The sequence below is a fragment of the Mobula birostris genome, chromosome 18 (assembly GCF_030028105.1).
Source record: "Mobula birostris isolate sMobBir1 chromosome 18, sMobBir1.hap1, whole genome shotgun sequence".
NCBI lineage: Eukaryota > Metazoa > Chordata > Chondrichthyes > Myliobatiformes > Myliobatidae > Mobula > Mobula birostris.
In genome coordinates, this window is record NC_092387.1 from 48,359,862 (window position 1) to 48,385,277 (window position 25,416).

The 25,416-nt window shown below is 43.1% G+C and overlaps 1 protein-coding gene across 2 annotated transcripts in view; it reads left to right on the top strand.

Moving 5' to 3' along the window:
* unc5b (unc-5 netrin receptor B) overlaps positions 1 to 25,416 on the top strand; it is a 308,757-nt gene that overhangs the window by 225,125 nt on the left and 58,216 nt on the right. For both annotated transcript variants that reach the window (XM_072282602.1, XM_072282603.1), the window contains exons 4-5: positions 10,936 to 11,039; positions 21,364 to 21,544. In XM_072282602.1, the coding sequence (XP_072138703.1) occupies positions 10,936 to 11,039; positions 21,364 to 21,544 (285 nt within the window). The remainder of the gene's footprint in view (positions 1 to 10,935; positions 11,040 to 21,363; positions 21,545 to 25,416) is intronic.

Below are 25,416 nucleotides of genomic sequence, written 5' to 3' on the forward strand. Positions count from 1 at the left end.
ATAAAAGTAAATAATGTGAAGCTGTTCCTAGAACATGGAGTGTATTTCTTGGGCACCAATGGGAAAAGGGCATAGCCTGGGTAGGCTTCCACTGACCTCCAAGAAAAAAGCATTCAAAAGACTCATACGCCACTGAGATATAAAAAAAAAGGCCTCATGGACACCCCCTTTACTTTCAAATAATGGACACTGGTTTTAGTTTGCCTCGGAAGAGGGGATGAGCAACACGTATTCAGGAGTGACTTAAGTAAATAATTTGTAAATTTTGAATTTTGTACCTGAAGCTTCTTTGTCTACTTTAAAACCTGAGATGAATTTCTGTGGTATTCCAAATGAGCCCAGATGCCTTTTTGTTTCTTTACAAAGTTACTGCACTTGCCTTCTCGTTATATCTGTGGGTCATTGCCTATTCTGATCTCATTTATGAGATCTTCCTCTATTTACCACCACCCTCTGTGTGGAACAAACTAGTCCCTGGATCCTCTTTAAATCTCTCACCTCTCACCTTAAACCTGTGTCTTCTGATTTTAGATTCGCCTACACTGGGAAAAAGGCTGACCTTATGAAGTGCATTACATTGGACACGTGTGTCACTGCGCCACCTAACTTTCCAAATGTATCTTTACCAAACCTTCTTTGCCATGTTCATGTGGTTTGCAAACTTTCTCATCATACCCACTACATTCTCTTCCAAATCACCAGAATCGGATTTATTATTGCTAACATATGCCATAGAATTTATTGTTTTGTGGCAGCCAGTGTTGTGCAAGACTATAAGTTACAATAAAATATAAATGTATAGTGCAAGAGAGGAATAGTGAGGTAGTGTTCATGGACCTTTCAGAAATTTCATGGCAATGAGGAAGAAGCTATTCCTAAAGCATTGTGTATGGGTCTTTCGGCTCCTATACCTACTCCTTGGTTGTAGTAATGAGAAGAGGGCATGTCCTGGGTGGTGAGGCTCTTTACTAACAGGTGCCACCTTCTTGAAGTGCTGCCTCTTAGATTAGATTATTAGATTATGAGGACACTCAGTCCTCATTTATTGTCATTTAGAAATGCATGCATGCATTAAGAAATGATACAATGTTCCTGCAGAGTGATATCACAAAGAAACAGGATAAACCAAAGATTAACACTGACAAGGCCACATGATTATAACATATAGTTACAGCAGTGCTAAGCAATACCATAATTTGATAAAGAGCAGACCATGGGCACGGTAAATAAACGTTTCAAAGTTCCAATCGACTCCCGATAGTCCCTGATAGCAGGCGGCAGAAGGGAGAAACTTTCCCTGTCATAAGCCTCCAGGCGCCGACAACTGTCGATGCATTGGAAACAACCGACCACAGCCGACTCTGAGTCCGTCTGAAAACTTCAAGCCTCCGACCAACCCTCTGACACCAAGCACCGAGCACCATCTCTGCCGAGTGCTTCGACCCCGTCCCGGCCGCTGAGCAACAAGCAAAGCCGAGGACTCGGGGCTTTCCCTCCGGAGATTCTGGATCACACAGTAGCAGCGGCAGCAAAAAAGGCATTTCAGAAGTTTTTCCAGATGTTCCTCCGTTCTCTCATGTCTGTCTCCATCAAATCAGGATTGTGCACTGCACCCTACTTGACAGATTACAGATATCATTCACCGGAGTGGCCGCGTAAGCTGCATCGCGCTGCCATCTACTCCTCCCTGACGATATCCTTGATGGTGGTGAGGCTTGTGGCCATGATAGAGTCTACAGCCTTGCAGCCTCCTTTGATCTTGTGCATTGGAGCTTCCATATCAGGTGGTGATGCATCCAGCAAGGTTACAGGCCACCATACATCTGTAGAAATGATATATTACATTTATGTCATAAAGAACAAAGGTCCCAGCACCAATCCCTGCAGAACCACAGGCTTCTAGTCATAAAAACTCGCATCCACCATTGCCCTCTGCCTCCTGTCACCCAGCCAATTTAAGACTCAGGTCACTAATATGTGGTAGATCCCTTACCCTCCTGGACCAGCCTACCATATAGGATTTTGTCAAAATCCTTACTCAATCCATATAGACAACATCTACTGTTGTTCCTTCATTAATCTTGTTGGTTGTCTCCTCACAAAAAAACTCAGATTTGTAAGACTTGATTCCCCAAAACAAAACTCTTCTGGCTCCTTCAAGACAGTCCCCGCCTTTCGAAGTGAACATAAATCCTGTCCCTCAGAATCTTCTCCACAGCTTCCCTGCCACTGATGTTAAGACTCACTAGCCTGTGGTTTCCAGGCTTATCCCTACTGACCTTTAAGAACAAGAGGCATTAGCTATCCTCCAGGTCATCCGGGGATAACTAATCTCAGAACTCCAGCATTCTCCTCCCTCTGTATTTTATTATCCACCCGAATATGCTCCAATGTTTCTGACACTTTTATCTTTCCAGATACAGACATTCCTCCATTCTCTCACGAACGCAAATAAGCTTGAAGCTGTATATAATTAAGCATTGCAACAGAATACCAGGGAGTGATTAGGAAAATGCAATTAATTTAATTTCGGCGTGAAGCTTTGACAGTGGTAAGCTGGTCAGGGATTGCTCTTGCGAGTAGTTACCTCACCCATCTCTCAATCAGATTGCTGCCATGTGATCACTCCCAGGTGCCTTTAGACTATAGAGGACCCAACCCATAATGAGCAATGCCCCAGAAACCTGTGCAGGCTGGAAGACAGCACTGAATTAAATACATACTGCCTTACACTCAGCACAAAACTTCCTTGAAAAATATTATGGTGCTCATTTAACTGAGAATTTCTTGGGGCTTGATTCTCAAAAAAAAGAACATAAAACATAGAAATCTACAGCACATTACAGGCCCTTCAGCCCACAATTTTGTGCCGACCATGTAGCCTACTCTAGAAACTGCTTAGAATTTCCCTACTGCATAGCCCTCTATTTTTCTAAGCCCCCTGTACCTAACTAAGAGGCTCTTAAAAGACCCTGTTGTATCGCTTCCACCACCACCACTGGTAGTGCATTCCATACACCCACCACTCTCTGTGTGAAACACTTACCCCTGACATCTCGATACCTGTTTCCAAGCATGTTAAAACTATACCTTTTGTGTTAGCCATTGAAATGTTTCTCATTTTGAGCACAAGGCAGACAAAGTTAAAATCTCAGAAATTAGATTTGCTAAATATGAAACAAGTGGGGAAAATAATTACTAAATATATGCTTTCTTTTGCTCTGGGATTCGTCACCTCTATTGAGAGACTTTGGCTCCCTACCATTGGGAAAAATACCCTTGACACTGGCATTGTACATTTGTATAATGTGTGATTCAAGTGCATTTTTAACTTGGCAGATCTTAACTCAAAGGTGTATTATAAGAGGAGTCAGAACACCTGGGGTAGACAAGGATGGGTAGAATAAAACACTATTTGCTGCAGTTAGTACAGTAAAGGATTGGATTTAAGTATGATGCATCCTGCTGACTTTCATTGTCTCAAAGCTGGAACTAGGTAAAGCAAAGCAGTTGTCTGCGAATTCCTGTCGGGATGGTTAGGAAATAAATGAAAGTGCTTTTATGCAATGTGAACTGCATTATGTCAAGCTCTATATAAATGCTTTCTATTAGCGAGTTCAACAGAGTAACAAAGCTTTCATAAGACCATATGACACAGGAGAAGCATTAGGACACTCGGCTGATCATCTCTGTTCACCATTCCACCATGGCTGATTTATTATCTCTCCCAACCTGTTCTCCTGCCCTCCCCCCCCTTAACTTGTAACACTCTAACACCCTTACTAATCAAGAACCTATCAACCTCTGTTTTAAATATACCCAATGACTTGGCCTCCACAGCCATCTGTGATAATGAATTCTACAGATTCACCACCCTCTGGCTAAAGAAATTCTCCTAATCTCTGTTCTAAAGGGATATCCTTGTATTCTGACGCTGTCCCCTCTGGTGCTAGACTCCCCCACAATAGGAAACAAGCTCTGCTCATCCACTCTATCTAACGCTTTCAATATTCGATAGGTTTCAATGAGATCCTCCCTTTCAGCATTAAGTCCTGCGTCTGCTTCGTTAGCCTTTTTGAAAATGAGTTCAGCATCAACCTTTGTTAGTTTTCCACTGACCCCCTTACCCTGAATTGGTACGTTCTTCCTTTGGAGGGGCTTGAAAAGTAAAATGCAGAGGCTGCTATAAATCTGAACTAAAACAGAAAATACCCTGCAGGTCAGGCAGTATCTGTGAAAAGAGGAGGAGCTAACACTTCATGTCACTGTCCTTCAGTCAGATCTGATAATAGGTCATCAAACTGAAACATTCACTCTATATCTTTGCCCTTGAGGATTTACCTGATTTGAAACTGATTATCCTGTAGATCAGTGGTCCCTAACCTCCGGAGCGCACTCAGCACATCTTTAAGAAAAAAGCCAAAATAAACAAGCTAATTAATTAGGTGCTGCCTGGCACATAAATGTTGGCCCAGATTGGAGGTGATTGCCAATTTCACTTGCTCTACGCGATGTTCACTCCTCTTTCCAGGGCGCTGGAGCCTTTAGCTGTTCCATTGTTTGGTCAATTTAAATGCCAGCCCAGACGGGCTAAAAAGACAGGGCTGTCAGGATCGAGGTGACATGTTGAATCTACACAAACTTCTAATAAGGTATAGACACTGCCGTGCTTCCTTTGTAATGACAGTTACGTGCTGGTCCCAGGACACATCCTCTGACACTTTTCAGAGAGAGAAACTTCGATCCTTAATGCCGAAGAATTTAAAGTTATTGACCCTCTCCACCTCAGTTCCTCTAATGAAGACCGGCTTCTGCGCGGCACCTAATTAATTAGCTTGTTTATTTTGGCTTTTTTCTTAAAGATGTGCTGGGTGCGCTCCGGCTATCGCTGCAGCCCTGCATGCTTCGCGGCCCAGTATCAGTCTGTGGCCCGGAGGTTGGGGACCTCTGCTGTAGAGGAGTACCAAATCTTAATAGAACAGTCATTGATAATGCCATGTTTGGAGAGAGCACATTTTCTCTGATGAATATCGGGATGATAGATTCATTTACAATGTTTACCATTTTATACTTTGAGAAATTAGATTTTTCTGCTTTTACCTCTTCTTACCTCTTCTGCAGTTCACTCAGAATTTTTGTGGACTTTTTTTTTGCTTTTAGGTGATTTCATCTTCTTCGCAAGTCTCTGTAAAATCTATTCACACCGTTAAAGCATTTCTGCAGATGCTTTGCATTTGTCCCATTCAAACCCCCCAGGATTTGTAAAGGTCATTATCCCACTTTGGGAAAATAAATACTGGACTAACCACTGAGCGATTCCTGGTTCTAATGACCTGCAGGTAAAGTAAATGAGATAATGGACACACTAGTCGGGATCATGTGAAATTTCCAACTGATAGGAAAACCACAATGTATGCTCCATGTCCACTCTATTAAGTACCTCTTGTAGGTTCAGGGTTCCAGATTGTTTAATGTCATTTCCAGTACACAAGTGTAAAAGAAACCAAAATAATTGTTAGACCGGATCTGATACAGCACAAGAAAAACCACAATAAGATAAAGAACAATAATAGAAAACACAACAAATATAAATACATAAGATAACTTACATATGTAGATTGATTGCATGTCCATAAAGTGACTGTGGGCACAAGAATGCCTGTACATAAGGTGACTGACAGGACATGATAAAGTAGTGGTGCTTGGGGGTGTGGAGGGGTGGGTTAGTGTGTGGATCGGCCTCACTGCTTGGGAGAGTATCTGCTTTTGAGTCTGATGGTCCTGACATGGATGCTACGTAGCCTGATGGAAGTGTGACACAAAATCCGTGAATGAGCAGGGTGGCTGGGATCCTTAATGACGCTACTGGCCCAGTTCCCCATCTTTCTGTATATATGCGCTTGCTGGTGCCAGTGATGTGTTGGGCCATTTGGACTACCTGTTGTAGAGCTTTTCTGTCTGTCACACTGCAGTTTCCATACCATGCAGTGATAGGATGTTCACTACAGCACATCTGTAGAAGTGATCTGAGTATAGATGTGCAAGGTCCAGCTCTCTTCAGCCTACACAGAAAGTAGAGGCGTCGGTGAGCTTTCCTGATTGTGTAGGATGTGTTGTGGGACCATGAGAGTTGTGCGAGATGTACACTCCCAGAAGTTTGAAGCTGCTCGCAGTTTCCACTGCTGTGCCCACCAGTGTGAGTTGTGTGGGTTCTCCTGAAGTCGATAACCAATTGCTTTGTCTTGTTGACATTGAGGAAGAGGTTATTTGCCTGGCCCCAGGCCTTAGGTTCTTCCACCTCCTCACTGCAGGCTGTCTCATTGTCGTTGGCGATGAGCCCACCACCGTGGTGCCTTCGGCGAATTTGACAATGTGTTTACTTGAGTCTTTGGCCGTGTATGAGCAGAATGTACAACAATGGGTTCAGCACACAGCCCTGTACCTAATAAAGTGGCCACTGAGTGCCTGTTTGGACTAGAGCAGCTGCAGCCCACGCACTTCACAGGTCGACTTGCTGTAAATTCAGAGATGCTCTTCTGCACACTACTGTTGCAACACTTGGTTATGTGAGTTATTGTGACTTTCCTGTCAGCTTGAACCAGCCTGGCCATTCCACTGAGACCTCTCTCACTGACAAAGCATTTTCACTCACAGAACTGCCACTCACTGAATATTTTTTTTTGTTTCTAGCATCGTTCTCTATCAACTCTAGAGACTATAGTGTGTGAAATTCTCAGGAGATACTCAAGCCACCCATCTGGCACCAATAATTATTCCACAATAAAAAAAAATCATTTAGATCACATTTTTTCCCCCATTCTGACATTTGGTCTGAACAACAAATCAACCTCTTGACCATGTTTGTGTCAGCATGCTTTTATGCACTGAGTTGCTGCCACATAATTGGCAGATTTTATATTTGCATTAACAGCCAAGCATACAGGTGCACCGAGTAAAGTAGCCACTGAGTGTAATACCAAGATAGAAGAAAGAGGAAAGAGAGAAAATAATAATTATCCTAACACCTTTCATTTGGAAAATGCTAGAGAGTCAGTGATTCCAACTACGTATGTCATTACTAATGTGGCTTCATGTAAGAATAATAGTATTCGATAACTATTAATGTTCTTTAAGAATGTAAGCAGCAGGGTGGATGAAAGGGTAAATGGACGTGGTGTTTTTGATTTGAAAAAATGTATTTAACATAACAGGGTATTCCACAATGACTCAGGGTTGAAGATAGTATTTGACCAGACAAAGTTGGCTATCCCCACAAAAATCATTCAGGGTTTTTGGGTTGGCAAGTTGGAGCTAGCAGAATGGGGGAAGGCTACAGGGATCATTGCTGGAGTATGAGTTATTTACAATCTATATTAATGACTAGGTAAATAGACCATAGAATTACACAGCATAGAAACTGGTCTTTCAGCCGAATGACCTTCCATTATCTATCTTAGAATCTAAAAATGTGCGGTAATTGATCCAATTTTTAAGCACAAATTAGGTCTGAGTTTCCTGTCAGTGCAAGGGTTGTTGGGAGGTAAGCTCTGGGGAGTACAAGAAGTCTGCAAATCTAAAATATAATGCAAAAAAAAATGCTGTAGACACCCAGCAACTCAGGCAGCAAGCATGGAAGCAGGAACAGAGGTGACGTTTCAGGTCAAAGACCTTTGTCAGAACTTTGTCAAAAATGTGATTGCAGGTAGTTAAAGTGAGTAGGCAAAGATTCGACAGAAGAATAAAATGTGGTGAATTGTGGGTTTATCTACTTTGATAGAATAGAAAGGTAAATTATTATTTGAAGACAGATTTGGATGTTCTAAGACAAGGTGCATGAGTTAGCATGCAGGTACATCAAGTAATCTGGAAGGCAAATGGAATGTTGGTCTTTGCTTCATGGAAGATGGATTACAAAAGTTGAAGGTCTTGCGCCAACTGAGACCACACCTAGCATATTCTGTTCTCATCTGTTGCCTTAGGCACTTGCCACAGAACGGGTTGAAAGTTTGAAGGAGTTACCTTGTGAGGGAAGATTATGAACAGATAATTCCTGTACTGCATGAAGTTTGAAATGTATGAGATTTTGAGAAGGATTTTTAGGCTACGAGTGGTGAGGATATTTTCATTGGAGAGAGTATTCCCTCAGGATATGAGTCTACCGTTTAAGATTAGATGAGGATGGATCAGGTTCTCAGATGTATTCTCTATCCCAGGGAATTCTGAAGGTTGACAAACTTAATCTGTTAAAGGCTGGGAGAGATTTTTGAATTAGATAGATAGATACTTTATTGATCCCAAAGGAAAATACAGTGTCGCAGTAGCATTACAGGTGCACGAATATACAAATATTAGGAAAAAAGTTAGAAAGAATAGAAAAATAAAGTTACCTCAAACAGTCTAACAGGAGGGGGTCATCACTTCCCTGGCTATAGGTTGACTCATAATGGCCAAGGATAAGAATGACCTCATGTAGCGCTCTTTGGAGCAGCACAGTTGTCTTAGTCAATTACTAAAAGTGCTCCTCTGTTCAGCCAAGGTGACATACAGAGGGTGAGAAACATTGTCCAGAATTGCCAAGATTTTCCATAGGGTCCTTTGTTCTACAACAGCCTCCAGTGTGTCCGGTTTAACTCCTAATAGCAGAGCCAGACTTTCAGTTTATTGAGCCTGTTGGCATCACCCGTGTTGATGCCATTGGCCCAGCACACCACTGCATAGAAGATTGTACTGGCAACAACAGACTGATAGAACATGTGAAGGAAGGCCTGGATACTCCAAAGGACCTCAGTGTCTTCAGGAAGTAGAGGTGATTCTGACTGTTCTTGTACACAACCTCTGTGTTGGGGCTCCACTCAAGTCTGTCATCCAGGTGCACCCCTAGGTGCTTGTAGGTCCTCACCACATCCATGTCCTCACCATCAATAGTAACAGGGAGCAGTGCAGGCTTAGTCTTCCTAAAGGGATTACATAGCATAATGAATTAAAGCTGAAGCCAGTGAGAGACTAACCCTATTCTTGGCATGTCAGCTCATAAAACCATTTGTCCTATAACTAGTCCCAATTATTAACTTTTGATATATTTTATTTTCCTTTAAGTTGTTTGCAGATCTCTTTCCGGTCTTGTTTGTTAAGTCGGAATGTGTGGGTTAGAGAATGCGTTCCTCTTGCCTACTCAGAGAAACCTCTCAGCCTTTTACATGCATTGCTAAACTTTCAAAGAATCTTTATTTTAGCTGGCCCTTCCAACCTAATTGCTAATTCAATGTCATTGCAGAAACTAACAGCAAGTGAAGCTATGCACCAGTCAGAATGATAGTCTGTATCACTGTGTCAACAGCAGGTCAGATGGTTGTTCCAGTATGAGATCTTGCTGTACACTTAGTAGTTGCTGCATTTCCTACATTACAACAATGACTGTGTTTCAAAAGATATTCATTGCTTGAATTTAGAGTGCAGCAGGGTCATGAAAAATGCAGGATTTGTCTTTTGCTCTAATTTTCTTTCTCTTTCCTCCTTTTTTCCCTCCTTTCTTTGTTGTAAGAGGTATTCAACGTCAGTAGATTGATGTCAGCAGCTGCCTCTGCCACAAGCCATGTTCGTAGATCATAAATACAATGAAAGTTGATGGATTAACTGAGCAGGATAACGAGTGACAAGGGTTTGCAAGGTGATCAATGGTTCTCGTAGTGAAGCTCAAAAGTCACTTGTACCTTAGCCTCCCTCTGTGTGTTTGAGCAGATGTGCTGCTCAATATGTGTTTGGGTGATAGACTGTTGTTGGAGGGCTCTGGCTTATTTATTTATTTAGAGATCTGTGGAATAGGCCCTCCCGGCCCTTTGAGCCACACCCCCAGCAACCCCCGATTTAACCCTAGGCTAATCACGGGAAAATTTACTATGATCAAATAACCTACTAACCGGTATGTCTTTGGACTGTGGGAGGAAACTGGAGTGCCCAGAGAAAATCCATGTATTCCAAAGGGAGGATGTATGGACTCCTTACAGATGACATCGGATTTGAACTCCGATGCCTCGAGCTGTATATTGTTGGCACAGAATTATATGCGATAGTCATTGGGTTACAGAGAGTTAATGGGTGACATTGTTCACATTGCATTTGGGTTATCATGAGCAATTATGGACCCCATATTTAAGAAAGATGTGCTGTCCCTGGAGAGGGTCCAGAGGACATTCCCGGGAATGAAAGATTTAATGTATGGGGAGTATTTGATTGCTCTGGGCCTGTATCATTGGAATTCAGAAGAATGGGGATCTTTTTGAAGCCTACTGAGTACTGAAAGGCTTAGATGGACTGGATATGAAGAGAATATTTCCATTCGTAGGGAAGTGTATGGTCCAAGGGCATAGCCATGGACCAGGGAGACGTTCCTTTAGAACTGGGATGAGGAAGAATTTCTTCAGGCAGAGGGTGGTACTGTAAATCTGTGAAATGCATTGCCAAGGAGGGCTATAGAGACAATGTGATTGGGTGTATTTAAGGGAGAGATTGTTTTTTAAGGGTGTTAAAGGCTACTGGACGAATGTGGGAGAATTAGACAAGAAAAATGTCATCCGTGATTGAATGGTGGAGCAGAATCAATGGGCTGATTGGTCTAATTCTGCTCCATCTTATAGTCTGTTTGATAATTTTCCAGGAAACTCCAAAACAACACAATTTCAACTTGCACAAAATGTTGGAGGAATTTAGCAAGTCAGGCAGCATCTGTGGAGGGAAGTAAACAGTCAATGTTTTGAGCCAAGACCTTGTCCTGAGGAAGGGACTCTACCTGAAACATCGACTGCTTATTCCCCTCCATAGGTGCTGCCTGACCTGCTAAGTTCTTCCAGCATTTTCTGTGTGTTGCTCTAGATTTCCAACATCTGCAGAATCCCTTGTGTTTGCAATTTCAACTGGACTTTGTTTTGTTCTCCACAGATCTGAGGAAGAACTTTGAGCAAGAGCCACTGGGAACAGATGTAGCCCTGGAAAATGAGGTCCTTCTTCAATGTCGCCCACCAGAAGGGGTTCCACTGGCAGAGGTAGGGTACAGTGCATACCTAATGATTAGATATTAGAAATCAGGTTACACAAGTCTTTCTTCAGCAACCCAATATTGTGGGGAATCTTGGTCAGAGGTTGGAGAAACTGTGAAAGAAGACAGACAAACAAAAGCAGAACTTTAGGGGAAATAATGTACAAGCTACATCTCCTTGACTTCATAAAGTGAATCTGAAGAATATTGCCTTTAAAGTTTAAAAAAGTAATGAAAAATTATTGTTAGGAGCCAGTATAGAAATTATTTCCACTTGTAGGAGATTTCAGATTGGAGGACAAAAATATAAAACTAATAAATCCGTTGGGAATTTGGGAGAGCATTCTTTACCCAGTACAGAGAATGTGGGACTCCTCTCGGAGGGAGTGGTTGAGAGACATGTGCAAGGGGAAGCAAGATAAATGTGTGAGGGAGTTAGAGGTAGTATATAGGTGCAGGGTGAGATGGAGGTGGCTGGGAGGGCACTAGGACAGATTGTAATACCTACTTATATAAACCATTCTGAATAACTAAATGACAAACAAGAGACAATCTGCAGATGCTGGAAATCCGAGCAATACACACAAAATGCTGGAGAAACTCAGCAGGCCGGGCAGCATCTATGGAAAAAAGTACAGTCGACCTTTTGGGCCGAGACCCTTCGGCATGACCGAAACATCGACTGCACTTTTTTCCATAGGTGCTGCCTGGCCTGCTGAGTTCCTCCAGCATTTTGTGTGTGTTGCTTGAATAAATAAATGCCTTGGTCAAGGCGTTCTAACAAAGCTGTGCACAACAGGCACTGAAAATCGGAACTTTATAAAGGCGCCAACAAAGGTTATAACAATGATTCAACACGTATAAAATGCTGGAGGAGCTCAGCAGGTCAGGCAGCATCAATGGAGGGGAATGAACTGTTGACAGTTTGGGCCAAGACCCTTCATGCAGATTTCTGGCATCTGCAGTCTCTCTTGGTCTATACAACAATGGTTCATTTCAAGAGAAGATGGAAGTATAAGGCTTCCACATGACTCATTTACCCCCCACACCATTGCTGAGCATCATGCAGAACTTCAGACTAGAGATGTTACTTAAATAAGAAGGTGAAACTCATCCATGCCTTGAGCTACAATATCCACCATCACAGGGATGGTTGCCAAAAAAAGAGAGGTCATGGCATGGGAGAGGAATTCAACATTTTTAAGCCTTTCTTTGACAATGTTGTAATTACATAACAAGGAGTGTGACATTTTGAAACTTGCTCAGGTGTGGTTGTTGCACATGCTCACCTCTCGACACCTGGTGTTTGTGTGGTGGAGTGTGTTCCACTTTCGTCTCATATCCTTCAGATGTGTGGGTTTAGTAGGTTATTGGCCACAGGTGTGTGGGTAGGTGGTATAGTTTGGTGGAAACTGATGAGAATGTGGAGAAAATAAAAAATAATGGGATTAATGTAGGATTGGTGTCATTGGCTGTCTAATGGTCAGTGTGTACTTGATGGCCAAAATACCTGCTTCATAGCTGTGTGTCTCCATGACTCAATGTCAAATGTTCGGATTTGAGCACAACCTGACGCCCAGATCCAAAACCTTAGGAAATGTTTAGTACTAGCTACTAGAGGCCTGCTTCTCCCTCTCTCCTGTCCGTTAACTTTATTGAAGTGAAGTGCCTGCGCGAAATGTGTATGTTGCTATGTTCCATATTTCAAAACACTTAAGAATGGCTTATCAAGGTGTCAGATTCCAAGCCACTCTTGGCTGCAGTGTAAGAATTTCTCCGTCACCCGTCAGCGAAGCTAAAAACACAAAAATTAGTAGCACCCCACTGTGGGCCCTGCCTCTAAGACTGAGTTGAAGCGAACGGAACTGAATTTTGTGGATTAATTCAAAGTGCATCTGGTGCTGTAATGTGTAAGGATGGCAATTTTCTCCCCCCTCTCCCCATGTCTAGTTTACATTTATTACACTTAAGATGTCCCACACGTACCAATGGTGTTAAAACTGAAAAGCAGTCGCCAGCCGTGGCTAGACATCTTGACTGTGTCCCAATCCTCTGTGTCGTCCTTTGTAAATATTACCATTGGGCACTGTGATTGTTAAAAGGATCCAAACGTAAGGTGCTTTGAATAACCATCATCTGTTCTGGCATCCTGTGACGCCAAGATTATTCTGCTGTCAGAATGCGAAGATGCCAAATGGTGTGTGAAATGGGAAATGAGGTAACAGCCTGTCTCCTGATTAATTTAGTGGACGACCGTGACAAATTAGCTAGCCTCAGCAGATACATTAGTGCTCTGATAAATGTATGCACATCAGACATGATGAGATTGTTACTGCAGTGTCAGTACCTATAAGGGACCTTCCTAGTATGTTAATGTGATGGCTAATAATGTACACAAGCTGATCCTTCCACCAAGAATAGTGTGAGGATAGGTTGAGCGAGCTAGGGCATTTCTCTTTGGAGAGGAGGAGGAGGATGAGGGGTGACTTGATAGAGGTGTACAAGATGATCGTAGTATGCTAGCACAGTGGTTAGCACAATGCTTTACAGAACCAGCGACCCAGGTTCAATTCCTGCCGCTGCCTGTAAGGAGTTTGTACGTTTCCCCTGTGACCGTGTAGGTTTCCTCCAGGTGCTCTGATTTTCTCCCACAGTTGGAACCGTACCGGTTTGTAGGTTAATTGATCGTTGTAGATTGTCCCTTGGTTAGGGTAGAGTTAAATCGGAGGTTGCTGGATGCTGCGGCTTGAAGGGCCGAAAGGGCCTATTTCGTGTTGTATGTCAATAAAATAAATAAAATAAAAATGATAAGAGGCATAGGTAGAGACTATTTCCTAGGTCAGTAATGTCTAATATAAGGGATGTTACTTTAAGGTGCTTGAAGAGAAGTACAAGGGGGATGTCAGAGGTATGTTTTTTTACTTAGAGAGTGATGGGTATGCGGAACGTGCTTCCACGGGTGCTCGTACAGGCAGATACCTGAGGGACACTTAAAAGACTCTTAGATAGGCACTTGGATGAAAGAAAAATGGGAGGGATGGGTTAGATTGATCTTGGATAGGTTAAAGGATCAGCATATCTTCGTGGGCCAAAGGGACTGTACTGTTCTGTGCTCTAAGATCTCCTTTGATGTGTGCAAGGTAGCTGAGGTGTGAGATTTTGCATCACTTATAGGAGGCCAGGAAAGAAGGGAGTGCAGCCAAAATCGCAGGGTCATTGGTGTTGGTCCTCACACACTAAATACTGGAGGAACTCAGCAGGTCGGGCAGCATATATGGAGGGAAATGAACTGTCGACATTTTGGGATTAAACCCTTCAGCAGAGCTAGAAAGGTAGGGAAAGAAGCCAGAATAAGTAAGTGTGGGAGGGAAAAGAGAACTGACTGGTAGGAAACAGATGAAACCAGGTGACATCATAAGACCATATGGCATTGGAGCAGAATTAGATTCGGCCCATCGATTCTGTTCCGCCGTTTGATCATGGCTGATCCATTTCCTTCTCAACCCCATTCTTCTGCCTTCTCCCCGAAACCTCTCATGCCCTGAAATATCACGAATCTATCAATCTCCACCTTAAATGCACTCAGTGACCTGGCCTCCACAGCCACCTTTGGCAACAAATTCCGCAGATTCACCACCCTTTGGCTCAAGATATCCCTCCTCATCACCATTCTAAATGAACTTCTCTCTATTATGAGGTTGTGCCCTGTGGACCTCGACTCCCCTAGTGCAGGAAACATCCACTCTTTCTCGGCCTTTCAACGTTGGTTAGCTTTCGATGAGACCCCCCCTCCCCCATTCTTCTAAACTCCAGCAAGTACAGACCCAGAGCCATCAAACACACCTCATATGATAAGCCTTTCAATCCTGGAATTGTTTTGATGAACCTCCCTAGAACCCTGCACATCAGTGATAGGGGATGATGGGTGGGTTGGGAAGGAGGAATGATGTAAGAAGGTGGTAGAGGTAAAGGGCTGAAGAAGAAGGAATAAGATAGGATGTGTTGGTCCTTGTTGGGATTTTCCGAATGGAAAGGCATAATATAAAATAGTCACTAATAAAATATAAGATTAGGAGAGGCATAGAGTGGACAGCCAACATCTTTCTCCCCTGGGGTGCCCTGGCCAATACCAAAGAATATCTTTATAAGGTAAGTGGATGAAAATGTAGGGGATATGTCAGAGGTAGTTTTTTTCTACACAGTGATTAGTGCCAGGAATCCATTCCAGGGGTGGTGGTAGATTCATTTGGTGCAGGTATATTAGGGGCATTTAAGACACTCTTTAGATAGGCGCATGGATGAAAGAAAGCAGGAGGGTTATGAGTTATGTAGGAGGGAAGGGTTGGATTGATCATTGAGTAGGTTAGGAGGTCGGTACAGCTTCGAGGCCTGAAGGGCCTGAACTGTGCTGTACAATTCACTGTTCTGTAGAGAATTTTCTTTATTCAATATAGAGGATGTGGGACTCACTCCCACAGGGAAAGGATTGAGGCAAATGATAAAGGCAAAGTGAGGGATTTCTACAAAGTCTACCATTTATTGCCCATCCCAAATTTTCCTTGAACCACTTTCTTTAACCTCAGCTTGAACATAGAACAGTACATCACAGGAACAGGCCCTTCGGCTCACAGTGTTGTGCCGAACCAATTAAATTAGTAGTCAACTGGCTAACTAAACTAATTCCTTCTGCCCCTTCCTTTCCAGTCCTGATGACAGGTTTCACCCCAAAACACCAATTGTTCATTTCCCTCCATAGAGGCTGCCTGACCTGCTGAGTTCCTCATTTTAGCATTCTGCGTGTGAGGACTAACACTAATGACCTAGCGACCTTGGTAGCAATCCCTTTTCTTTCTGGCCTGCTGAAAGTGAAGCAAAACCACACAGAACCATCTCACACCTCAGCTGCCCGTCTAAACATTCCTTAAAAATCCCTACTGCCACCCCAGGCACCACATCCCACTCTCAATGTAAAAAAAAATGTGGCCCTCACTTTGTCTCTGAACGGACCCCCACTGACCTTAAATGCATGCCCCCTAGTATTAGCTATTTCAACCCAGGGAAAAAGATAATGACTGCCTTCTTAATCTAGGCCTTTCATAATGTTACAGGCCTCTTTTCAGATCTTCCCTCACCCTCTCTTGCTCCAGAAGGTGAGGGAAGTTTGTCCAATCACTGCACCTCTTTTGCTGAAGGTACCCCTGCAGTACTATGCGGTAGGAAGTTCCGAGATTTCGGCCCAGTGACAGAACATTCTGCAGTCTGGAGGTGAAGCTACAGCTGGCAGTGCTTCCTTCCGTCTATCTCACTTGGTAGTTGAAGCTGTGTGTTTGGGAGGTGCTGTCCAAGTAACAAAAAAGAGTCGCCACAGTGCATTCTGTACAGTACACGCTACAGCTGGAGTGCATGGTGGCAGGGGGAAATAAATGCACTGGACGCCAGTCAGGCAACCAGCTTTGTCCTGGATGGAGTCCAGCTTCTTAACTGTTGTTGGGTCTGCACTGATGCAACTATGGAAGGGATGTGAAAGATGCTATGTAAATGCAATTTTTGTCATTATTTACTCCCATATGACATCAGCCATTACTGTCTGGTTTGGTGCAGCATCCTCTCATAACATACAAAAATGATAGCCAACTGTCAGGTCGGCAGTGAAGATCATTGGCTGCAGCCTACCATCATTGCAAGACAAAGAAGTGGGCAGAAAAAGTCATTGTGGACATTACCCACTCAGCAAACCGCCTTTTCCAAAAGCTCCCCTCTGGGAAGTGTTATAGGGCTATTAAAACAAAAACCACACCACCTTAAAAGATTCTCCCCCTCGGAAGTTAAATCTGATCAACCATTCTGGTTAGCATCCCAGTCCCCCACCAACCCCCTCTGTCTAGTACCCCTTAAATGCACTGCACTGTAAACACTATAAACCACTTTAGATAATGCTGTTTACATTGTAAATACATGCTGGTATTTGTGTATTTATGCATGTTTTATTCCATATCCGTACTTTAAACTCTAACTTTATTTTTTATTTAATTCTTTATAGTTGTTGAATGTTGCCTTTTGTTACGTCATGCCAGCACACCACAGCAAGTTCCTAATATAAATAAATGTATATGGCGAATAAGGTTGATCTTTATTTTTAATTTAGAGATGCAGCACAGAACGGACCCTTCAAGCTCAAAAAGCCTCATTGCCTAGCAACCGATCTATTTCATCATTTTACAATGACCAAATAACCTACCAAACAGTATGTCTTTGGACTGTGGGAGGAAACTGAAGCACCCAGAGGAATCCCCCATGGTTCAGAGGGAGGATGTACAAACTGCTTACAGAGGTCGCTGGAATTGAACTCTAAGCTTAGCAATGCTACAAGCTGTAATAGCATCACTCTAACCTTTTTGCTACAGTGGCGCCCTTGATCCAAAGCATCAAGAACAAAGACAGCTTTCAAATACTAGATTTAATCGGGTTTTTTGAAAGATGCACTTAAAGTAAAAAATTCCCCTGATACATCTTCAAAGGTCATTCTTAGTTCTGATCTGATACGCATTGATTGAGATTCTATCTCTAACTGAGCGATTGTATAAACTGCAGTTCAGTGTTTCTCGTACAAGTTACAAGGCCATCCTTTTGGTCATTCCTGGACTCAAGCTGTCAAGGCACAGTGTCATCCAGAAGGAACTGGCGAAGCAGCGTGGTGAATGGCTCCCATTTTTACTGTCAGTCATTTTAATAAGAGTCAATGTAGCAAGGAAAGATTAAAGAACTAAAAACACCTCAGTCAGGACAATTAATCAGTGAACACTTGTAACTACGTGAATGGAAACAAATTAATTAGAACTGCATTGAACCTAATGAAAATAAAATTTTGCTTACTGGGCTCTATTTCTGGATTAGATGAGTCTTTCCCCAGAACAGATTAAATTGCATGCACCAGTGAGCTTCTCTGGGAGCTGAAGGCCAGGCAGGCAGTGACTAACATCATTTGATAAAGAACTGATACCTTTAATTCTATCGATTAAATAAATGTCAATGGAAGAGTAAAGATGAAACAAAGGGCAATTGAGATAAATCTGCGAGGCGAGGCTGCCCATTTGTTACATCTTAATGGTATCTGGGTGAAAGGCGACCTCGAGATATTGGCTTGGTGCGGCATCGATTTGGATGGTGCTTGACATTAGATAACAAATAAGCGCTCAGCAAATAAATGCAGTGGAAATTTATCCTTGCCGCTTGCAGTGAATGTGAGTAATTAACAGCAGCTATGCATTGTACTCAACCTACAACAGGTGGTGGGATAGAGTCAAGGATGGAGTTAGGATAGGGTAGTGTTCTTTCCAGAGGGTGTTAACTGTCTCTCTTTCCTTAATAAATTCAACCTCATTCTTGCTTCTCAGTGTGCTGAGACCTAGGGTATTTGGGTCCTGGGTGGTCTTTTTGCAATGCTGAAGACTATCAGCCAACTGCTGAGCGTTCATCAGTTGGTGCCTTTCGTCCACCATCTGTTCCTTGTTGCAGCTTTTCTGCTGGACTTCAGCACTGCAGTTAGCTCTCAGTCTGCTGGTCCTTGCAATGAAACCTGTCATGGTCCTTCGCAAGAGAGAAATCTGGACGATTATGGTGAACTTCAGGACAGCCCATGTACTGTGGCTCTGTGAGTCACAGTCTGGACAGTGTGCCTTGGTGGGTTCTTCAGAGTATTGACACTGATCTTCTTGTGGCAGCAGTTGTGTTTTGGATCAGGTTAATAGAAATAAAAAACAGTATCCCCTCATCAATCCAAATGCTCAGAGATGCAGTCACAGTTCACAGCCTCATTGTCCAGGGAATCTCAGCGATGCCATACTGGTGACTAACTTTAAGAATAGGCTAAAACTGTTGCTGGTAATTACAACAGGGTCACCCTGCTGTCTGCCATAGGAATATTCATCACCAGCGACTTCCTCGACCTCCTCCTCCCAAACCACTGCTCACCAGTGTCGATTCTGCCCATCTGGAGATAAAGTGGACACAGTCTTCACTGTGCAATATCGCCAAAGGAAATGCAGGGATCAGGCCTTTCTGACCTTAGTCATATCTTTGCTTCTTTCAGCCAGGTGGAACGAAGGAAACTCCTCCTCAAATTTAACTTCCCTTAGAACTTTGTCTCCATCTTGTGTTTCCTTCATGATGACATATGAGCCATGATATTTACCAGTGAGTCTACAGCACAACCATCCCCAGTGAGAACACTGGCATCAAAGCAGGCTGTATCATTGTCCTGACTCTCAACTCAACCTTTCTCATCGCAATGTTGTGCCTTACCTTGAACAAACCACACAAGAACAGAACTAATCTTCAGAACTAGTGGGAAACCATTCAACCTACAGTGCTCATATTTCAGAAGCTCTGTGCACGAGCTGCTATGTGCAGGTGATGCTTGCATTCGTGCTTGCTCAAAAGCCAAACTGTCAATTGGTTCACAGAAGCAAATGGGAGATTATGCCTTTCACTCAACATCTTGCAGTCTGAGGGCCTCTGCCACCTTACTTCTACTGTATGTCCAACAGCAGACACACTATTCAAAGCTTTGTCTTGAGAAGAGGTGGCTGGATAGACTAAAGAAAATATTCAGGAATGAGCTCAAAACCTCCTTGAAAAATAATGACACCCCATTGATTCTTGGGAATCTCTTGCCCATGATTGCTTAAAGTAGAAAAGAATCATTTACTGAGAGATTCAGAACTGTAAATCTATTCACTGGGAAGGCCTGCATCACAGTACAACATGCACAGCGGTCCTCCTGGCCCATGTGTGAAAGAGTCTGCCATCCCACATTGACCTCATCAGTCACCATAGAACCCCACCAACCCACAGAGGAAACAAATCATTCCTGATCCTGAAGGACTTTTGAAGAGGTCCAAAATTCAGATGTAATAATGGCTTTGGAGGCAAATCTTGGAAGCAGATTACAACATGTCACTTCTGCTATGTCTGTGCACTTGGTACAAGCATCCAGAGATAAATTGCTGCCCTACACAAATCAGTGATGTGATTTTTTTTCTAGTTGCTCAGGAATTTCTCAGACCCCTTTCTCTCCACGCACCACAATGGCTCCCCTCTCTCAGAAAGCAAGAGGGAGCAGGTATTCTCACTTCAAGGCACCCACTTGCTCCGCTCTCTACTCACTCTCCCTGCTTCGCCTGTAAATAGATAGCTTGCACATATTATACAAAAACTCTCTTTAGATGCCTAATAGCTTTCAAGACATTACCCAGTCATGTCATATTGTTGAATATGTTAAGTTTGCTGCATCAATTACTGTGATTAAACATTTCTCACTGCTCTTTGCATATACCTTCAGGACCATTGAAAATTCAGATTCGTATTCCCTGTAGCAATTTTCACATCACTTGAATGCACTTTTCAGTAAATTAACCACTTTTGAAGCATAGTTGCAACAATATTATACATGTAAGCCCATAAGGACTCCAAGCCACTGGAACAGAATTAGGCCATTTGAGCCATCTATTCGGCTCTGCCATTCAGTCGTGGCTGATTTATTATCCCTCTCAACCCCATTCTCTTGCCTTCTCCCCAGAACCGTTAACACCCTTTCTAATGAAGAACTTATCAACCTCTGCTTTAAATAAACTCAATGACCTGGCTTCCAGAGACATCTGTGGCAATGACTTCCACGTATTCACCACCCTCTAGCTAAAGACCTTCCTCTTCATCTTTGTTCTAAAGGGCATCCTTCTGTGCTGAGGCTGTGCTAGCCACTTTGAGCACAGCAGGCTCCTACAAGCAGCAACGTGGTAATGGCCAGATTCTCTGTCTTATCAATTGTGATTCAGCTGGAAGCCTGCTGTTTTGGTAGCCGCATTTTCCACCAATGTTTGAGAGACTTTATAAGGACCTTTCCGTAGTGTTTTGTAATGGGGCTATACCAGTAGGACAATGTATCAGTGCTGTATTGGAGTATTTGAGTGTATGACTGTCTCTGGTATGAGACTTCCTACTCTAAGACAGAAATATTATAAACTGGGCTACTTACAAAATCACATAGATGCTGGAGGAACTCAGCAATTCAGACAGCATCTATGGAGGGGAATAAAGAGTCAACATTTTGGGCTGAGACTGTGAAGGGCTTCAGCCCAAAAAATCCAACTATTTTTTCCCCTCCATAGATTCAGCCTGACTTGCTGAGTTCCTCCAATTTTTGAAGTGTGTTGCTCAAGATTTCCAGCATCTGCAGAATCTCTTGTGTTTAGACTTATGAACTCATATTGGTTGCCGGGTTGATTCTGAAGGACACTGCCACTGACTTGTGCTGTCTATTGATCCTCACCCAGGTGGAATGGCTGAAGAATGATGATGTCATCAGTCCGATTGAAGACACCAACTTCCTCATCACCGTTGACCACAACCTGATCATCAAACAAGCTCGCCTCTCCGACACGGCAAACTACACATGCGTAGCCAAAAATATTGTTGCCAAGCGCCGCAGTACCACAGCCACTGTCGTTGTGTACGGTAAGCCTTGCCATTTGAAAATTGCCTCCATATTTTTGCCTCTTTTTTATTTTATTTGGAGTTACACAGGCCCTTCCAATCCAATGGGCCCACACCACCAATTACACGCATGCGACCATTTAACCTATCAACCCGGATGTCTTTGGAATGTGGGACGAAAGTAGAGCATTCGGAGGAAACCCATGTGGTCACGGGGAGAACGTACAAACTCCTTACACACAGTGACAGGAAATGAACCCAGGTTGCTGGTGCTGTAATAGCATTATACAACAGGCTCTGCTTGATATGGTGTTACTGAGAGAGAGGTTCAACAGAATGGTTGACAATGTGTGCTGGAACACCATTTAGCCAATGAATCTATGTAAGGGGAAATGATACCTCTTTTCCCATCACCCTGTTATTTCCTTTCAGATCCTTATCCTGTCGCCTTTCAGATCCTGTGGTCGGATCTGTCTCTCTGTCACCCTCACACTACATTTCACACCTCGGCAACTCATCCCATTTTTATTTCCTTTGCCAATGACTTTCATTTCCTGTTTTCTCATCATTCAACCCTCCAACAATGAGAATAGTCTCTTTCTATCTATTAAAACCTTTGTGATTGTAAATACTTCTATCAGGCATAGTGTAAAAGGTTGAGGTGATCCAGGCATTCCTGGGTAGTGAAATTAAAACCCAAACAAGGCCAAGGTATACACAACCCAAGCCAGAATACTTATAATTTCTTCCAAAATCAGTACAGCCCATAGGTTTGTGTAGAAGAGCAAGAGGAAATGACTGGCTATGTTGCACATTCATTGTCATTGATCAGGAGCAGGGGACACATGGAAAATAATTACTCTTGATAAAGAACCCGGCTGGGCAAGCACCAACTGAAACAAAGCATGATGCATTGTGGGAATATACAGTCAGTGGCCACATTATTAGGTTTCTCCGGTTCCTAATGAACTGGCCACTGTGTGTATGTTTATGGTCTTCTGCTGCTACAGCCCATCCACTTCAATGTTTGACTTGTGCATTTAGAGATGCTCTTTAAAACACATGGTTATTTTAGTTGCTGTCCCCTTCCTGTCAGCTTGAACCAGTCTGGCTATTCTCCTCCGACCCCTCTCATAAACAAGGCATTTTTGCCCATAGAACTGATGCTTACTGGATATGTTTTGCTTTTCACACTGTTCTCTGTAATTTCTAGAGATTATTCTCATGAAGACCCCAAAAGATGCAGTTTCTGAGATACTAAAGCCAACCTGTATGGCACCCACAATCACTCCACCGTCAAGTCACTTAGTTCATATTTCTTCCCCATTCCGATGTTTGGTCTGAACAACAACTGAATTGCTTGACCATGTCGGCATGCTTTTATTGCATTGAGTTGCTGCCACATGATTGGCTGATTAGATGTTAGCATTAATGAGCAGGTGTACAGGTGTACCTAATAAAATGGCCACTGAGTGTACATCCAACCTGACCCAAGCCCAATACTCAATTTCTGTTGTGTTCTGGTCACTTGAGTGACCACCATTCACTCTAATGGAGCATCCGATAAAATGCAGCATCAGGTAGCCCTGGACAGTGGGAATCACGGGGGAAGTTCTGCACCAGGAGGGTGGTAGTTGGGTTGTTGGAGGTCAATTATCCGACCCTTGGATATCACCGCACTGGGCAGGGTCCCAGCTGCTTTTTCAATGATTTTCCTTCCAAAGTACAGATATCCAGGTATGATGATGCACAGTGTTCAATTCCATTCCCAACTCACCTGCAAATGAATCAGCTGGTTCCCACTGCGGCTAGTCCCGGGCAACATTCAGGCACAGGCTAATATATGGCAGGTAACATTTGGACCACAAAAGTGTTCAGGTAATACCATTTGACTGCCCTCGCAGTGCGTATGTACAAAGCCGTGCAGTGAGCTAAACACCTCAAAAATCACCCAAAACGGAAGCTCTGTTCAGGGTTTTTGATGAGAATCTACTTGTGAAACTGCAGAAAGTTAAGTAAAATACGTATTAAATTCAATACAGAAGGGTCACATGCTTGACTACCGTATACCAATACAGTTTATTATTCTCACGAATAACGAACTGTTGATTATTCTACAAATAACCAAAATATTCCACACACGCAACACTCCATAACTATGCTGTGTAAGCAGGCATAAACTTGTGGACCAGTGATGTCTTAATAACAATAAGTGAGAAACATTCAAAGTTCAAAAATTCAAAGTGCATTTATTATCAACTATGTGTAAGTTATACAGCCTTGAGATTTGTCTGATTGTAGGCAGCCACAAAACATAGTATGTTCTTCAAGATGTATCTACTAAACGTTTATCAATATTAACAAAATTTAAGATTTCATAGATATTGCTGTTTCAAGGGTAAATAAAGAGAGGATGGAGATGGATTCCTTTCCAATGTGTGCTTCAAATTGAAATCCAAATTAACCCACACAGGAGATGATATAAAAAAACAGCTTACATGCAGGAAGTGGTGTCCATACAAAGTAAACTGCGCCTCTAGGGGCCAGAACAACCATCTTCAATAAGTAAGAATTAAACCACTTACCCGTGACATTAAATGCCTTTTCCATTTCCAACATCAGCATCCTGAGAATCACCATTGATCAGAAATTTACAGTGGTCCCATAAATCAGGGGTCCCCAACCTTTTTCGTACTGCGGACCGGTTTCATATTGACAATATTCTTGCGGACCGGCCGACCGGGGGGGCGGGAGGGTTGCCAACGTACCAGAGTAGCAGTCAAATACGTTGGGTTTACCCCGAGAAAGACTACAATGACCATGAAGCCTTGCGCGGGCACCAGTGCGCATGCGTAACTTGCGCATGCATTTACGCGCCGATTTCTTAAAAATTGCTTTTGCCGATTCTGTTGGCGGCGGCGGCGGCGGGGTGTGTTAATCACAACCGGAATGTAGGTGATAAAGTGGCTAATACACTCAATTTCATTTCTAAAAGGGTTTATCTAACGAATTTAATATTAAACACACAGCGCATATTTTCCTCGCATGAATATAGCGATAAGATAAATATCAAGGGAGGACAGGGGAGCTTGAAGTGTTGAACGAACTTCCAGTAGAAGTGGTAGAGGCAAGTTCGATATTATCATTTAAGGAAAAATTGGATGGGCATATGGACAGGAAAGGAATGGAGGGTTATGGGCTGAGTGCAGGTCGGTGGGACTAGGTGAGAGTAGCGTTTGGCACAGGCTAGAAGGGGCAAGGCGAGATCGCTTGTTTCCATGCCGTAATTGTTACATGGTTATATAAGTCACTTATAATAGCATCATAACATTTTAAGTAACGTTTGGATATCAAACACACAGCGCATATTTTCCTTGTATGAAAATATAAAATCATTACAACGCACCAATACCGCTGAATCAGTGGGCGCCCTGGGCTTGTTTTCCTGCAACAAGGCGGTCCTATCGAGGGATGATGGGAGACAGCAATACTCGAAGGGGGTTCCTTATGTCCAGTCTATTCCGCAATTTAGTTTTCGTTGCATTCATTGCAGAGATGTGTTGGAAATGGAAGCAACGTTTTCAGTGCTTTCCTGACCATCTCAGGATATTTAGCCTTGACTTTGATCCGGAATGCCGGCAGAGATGTTATGTCAAACATACTTTTCAGCCCGCCGTCATTTGCAAGCTCGAGGAGTTGATCTCCTTCCCGCGCTGACATGGATGACGCGCGGGTAATGACCTCGCGTGCGTTCAAGCTCAACAGTGGGCGTGACAGGGAATGAGGAAAGGTGCAGCTGACTCATATCGCCAAATTATATCGTTTCCTCGCGGCCCGGTGGTTGGGGACCGCTGCCATAAATACTGTGATGTGGCAGGGCAGGTTAGAGACTG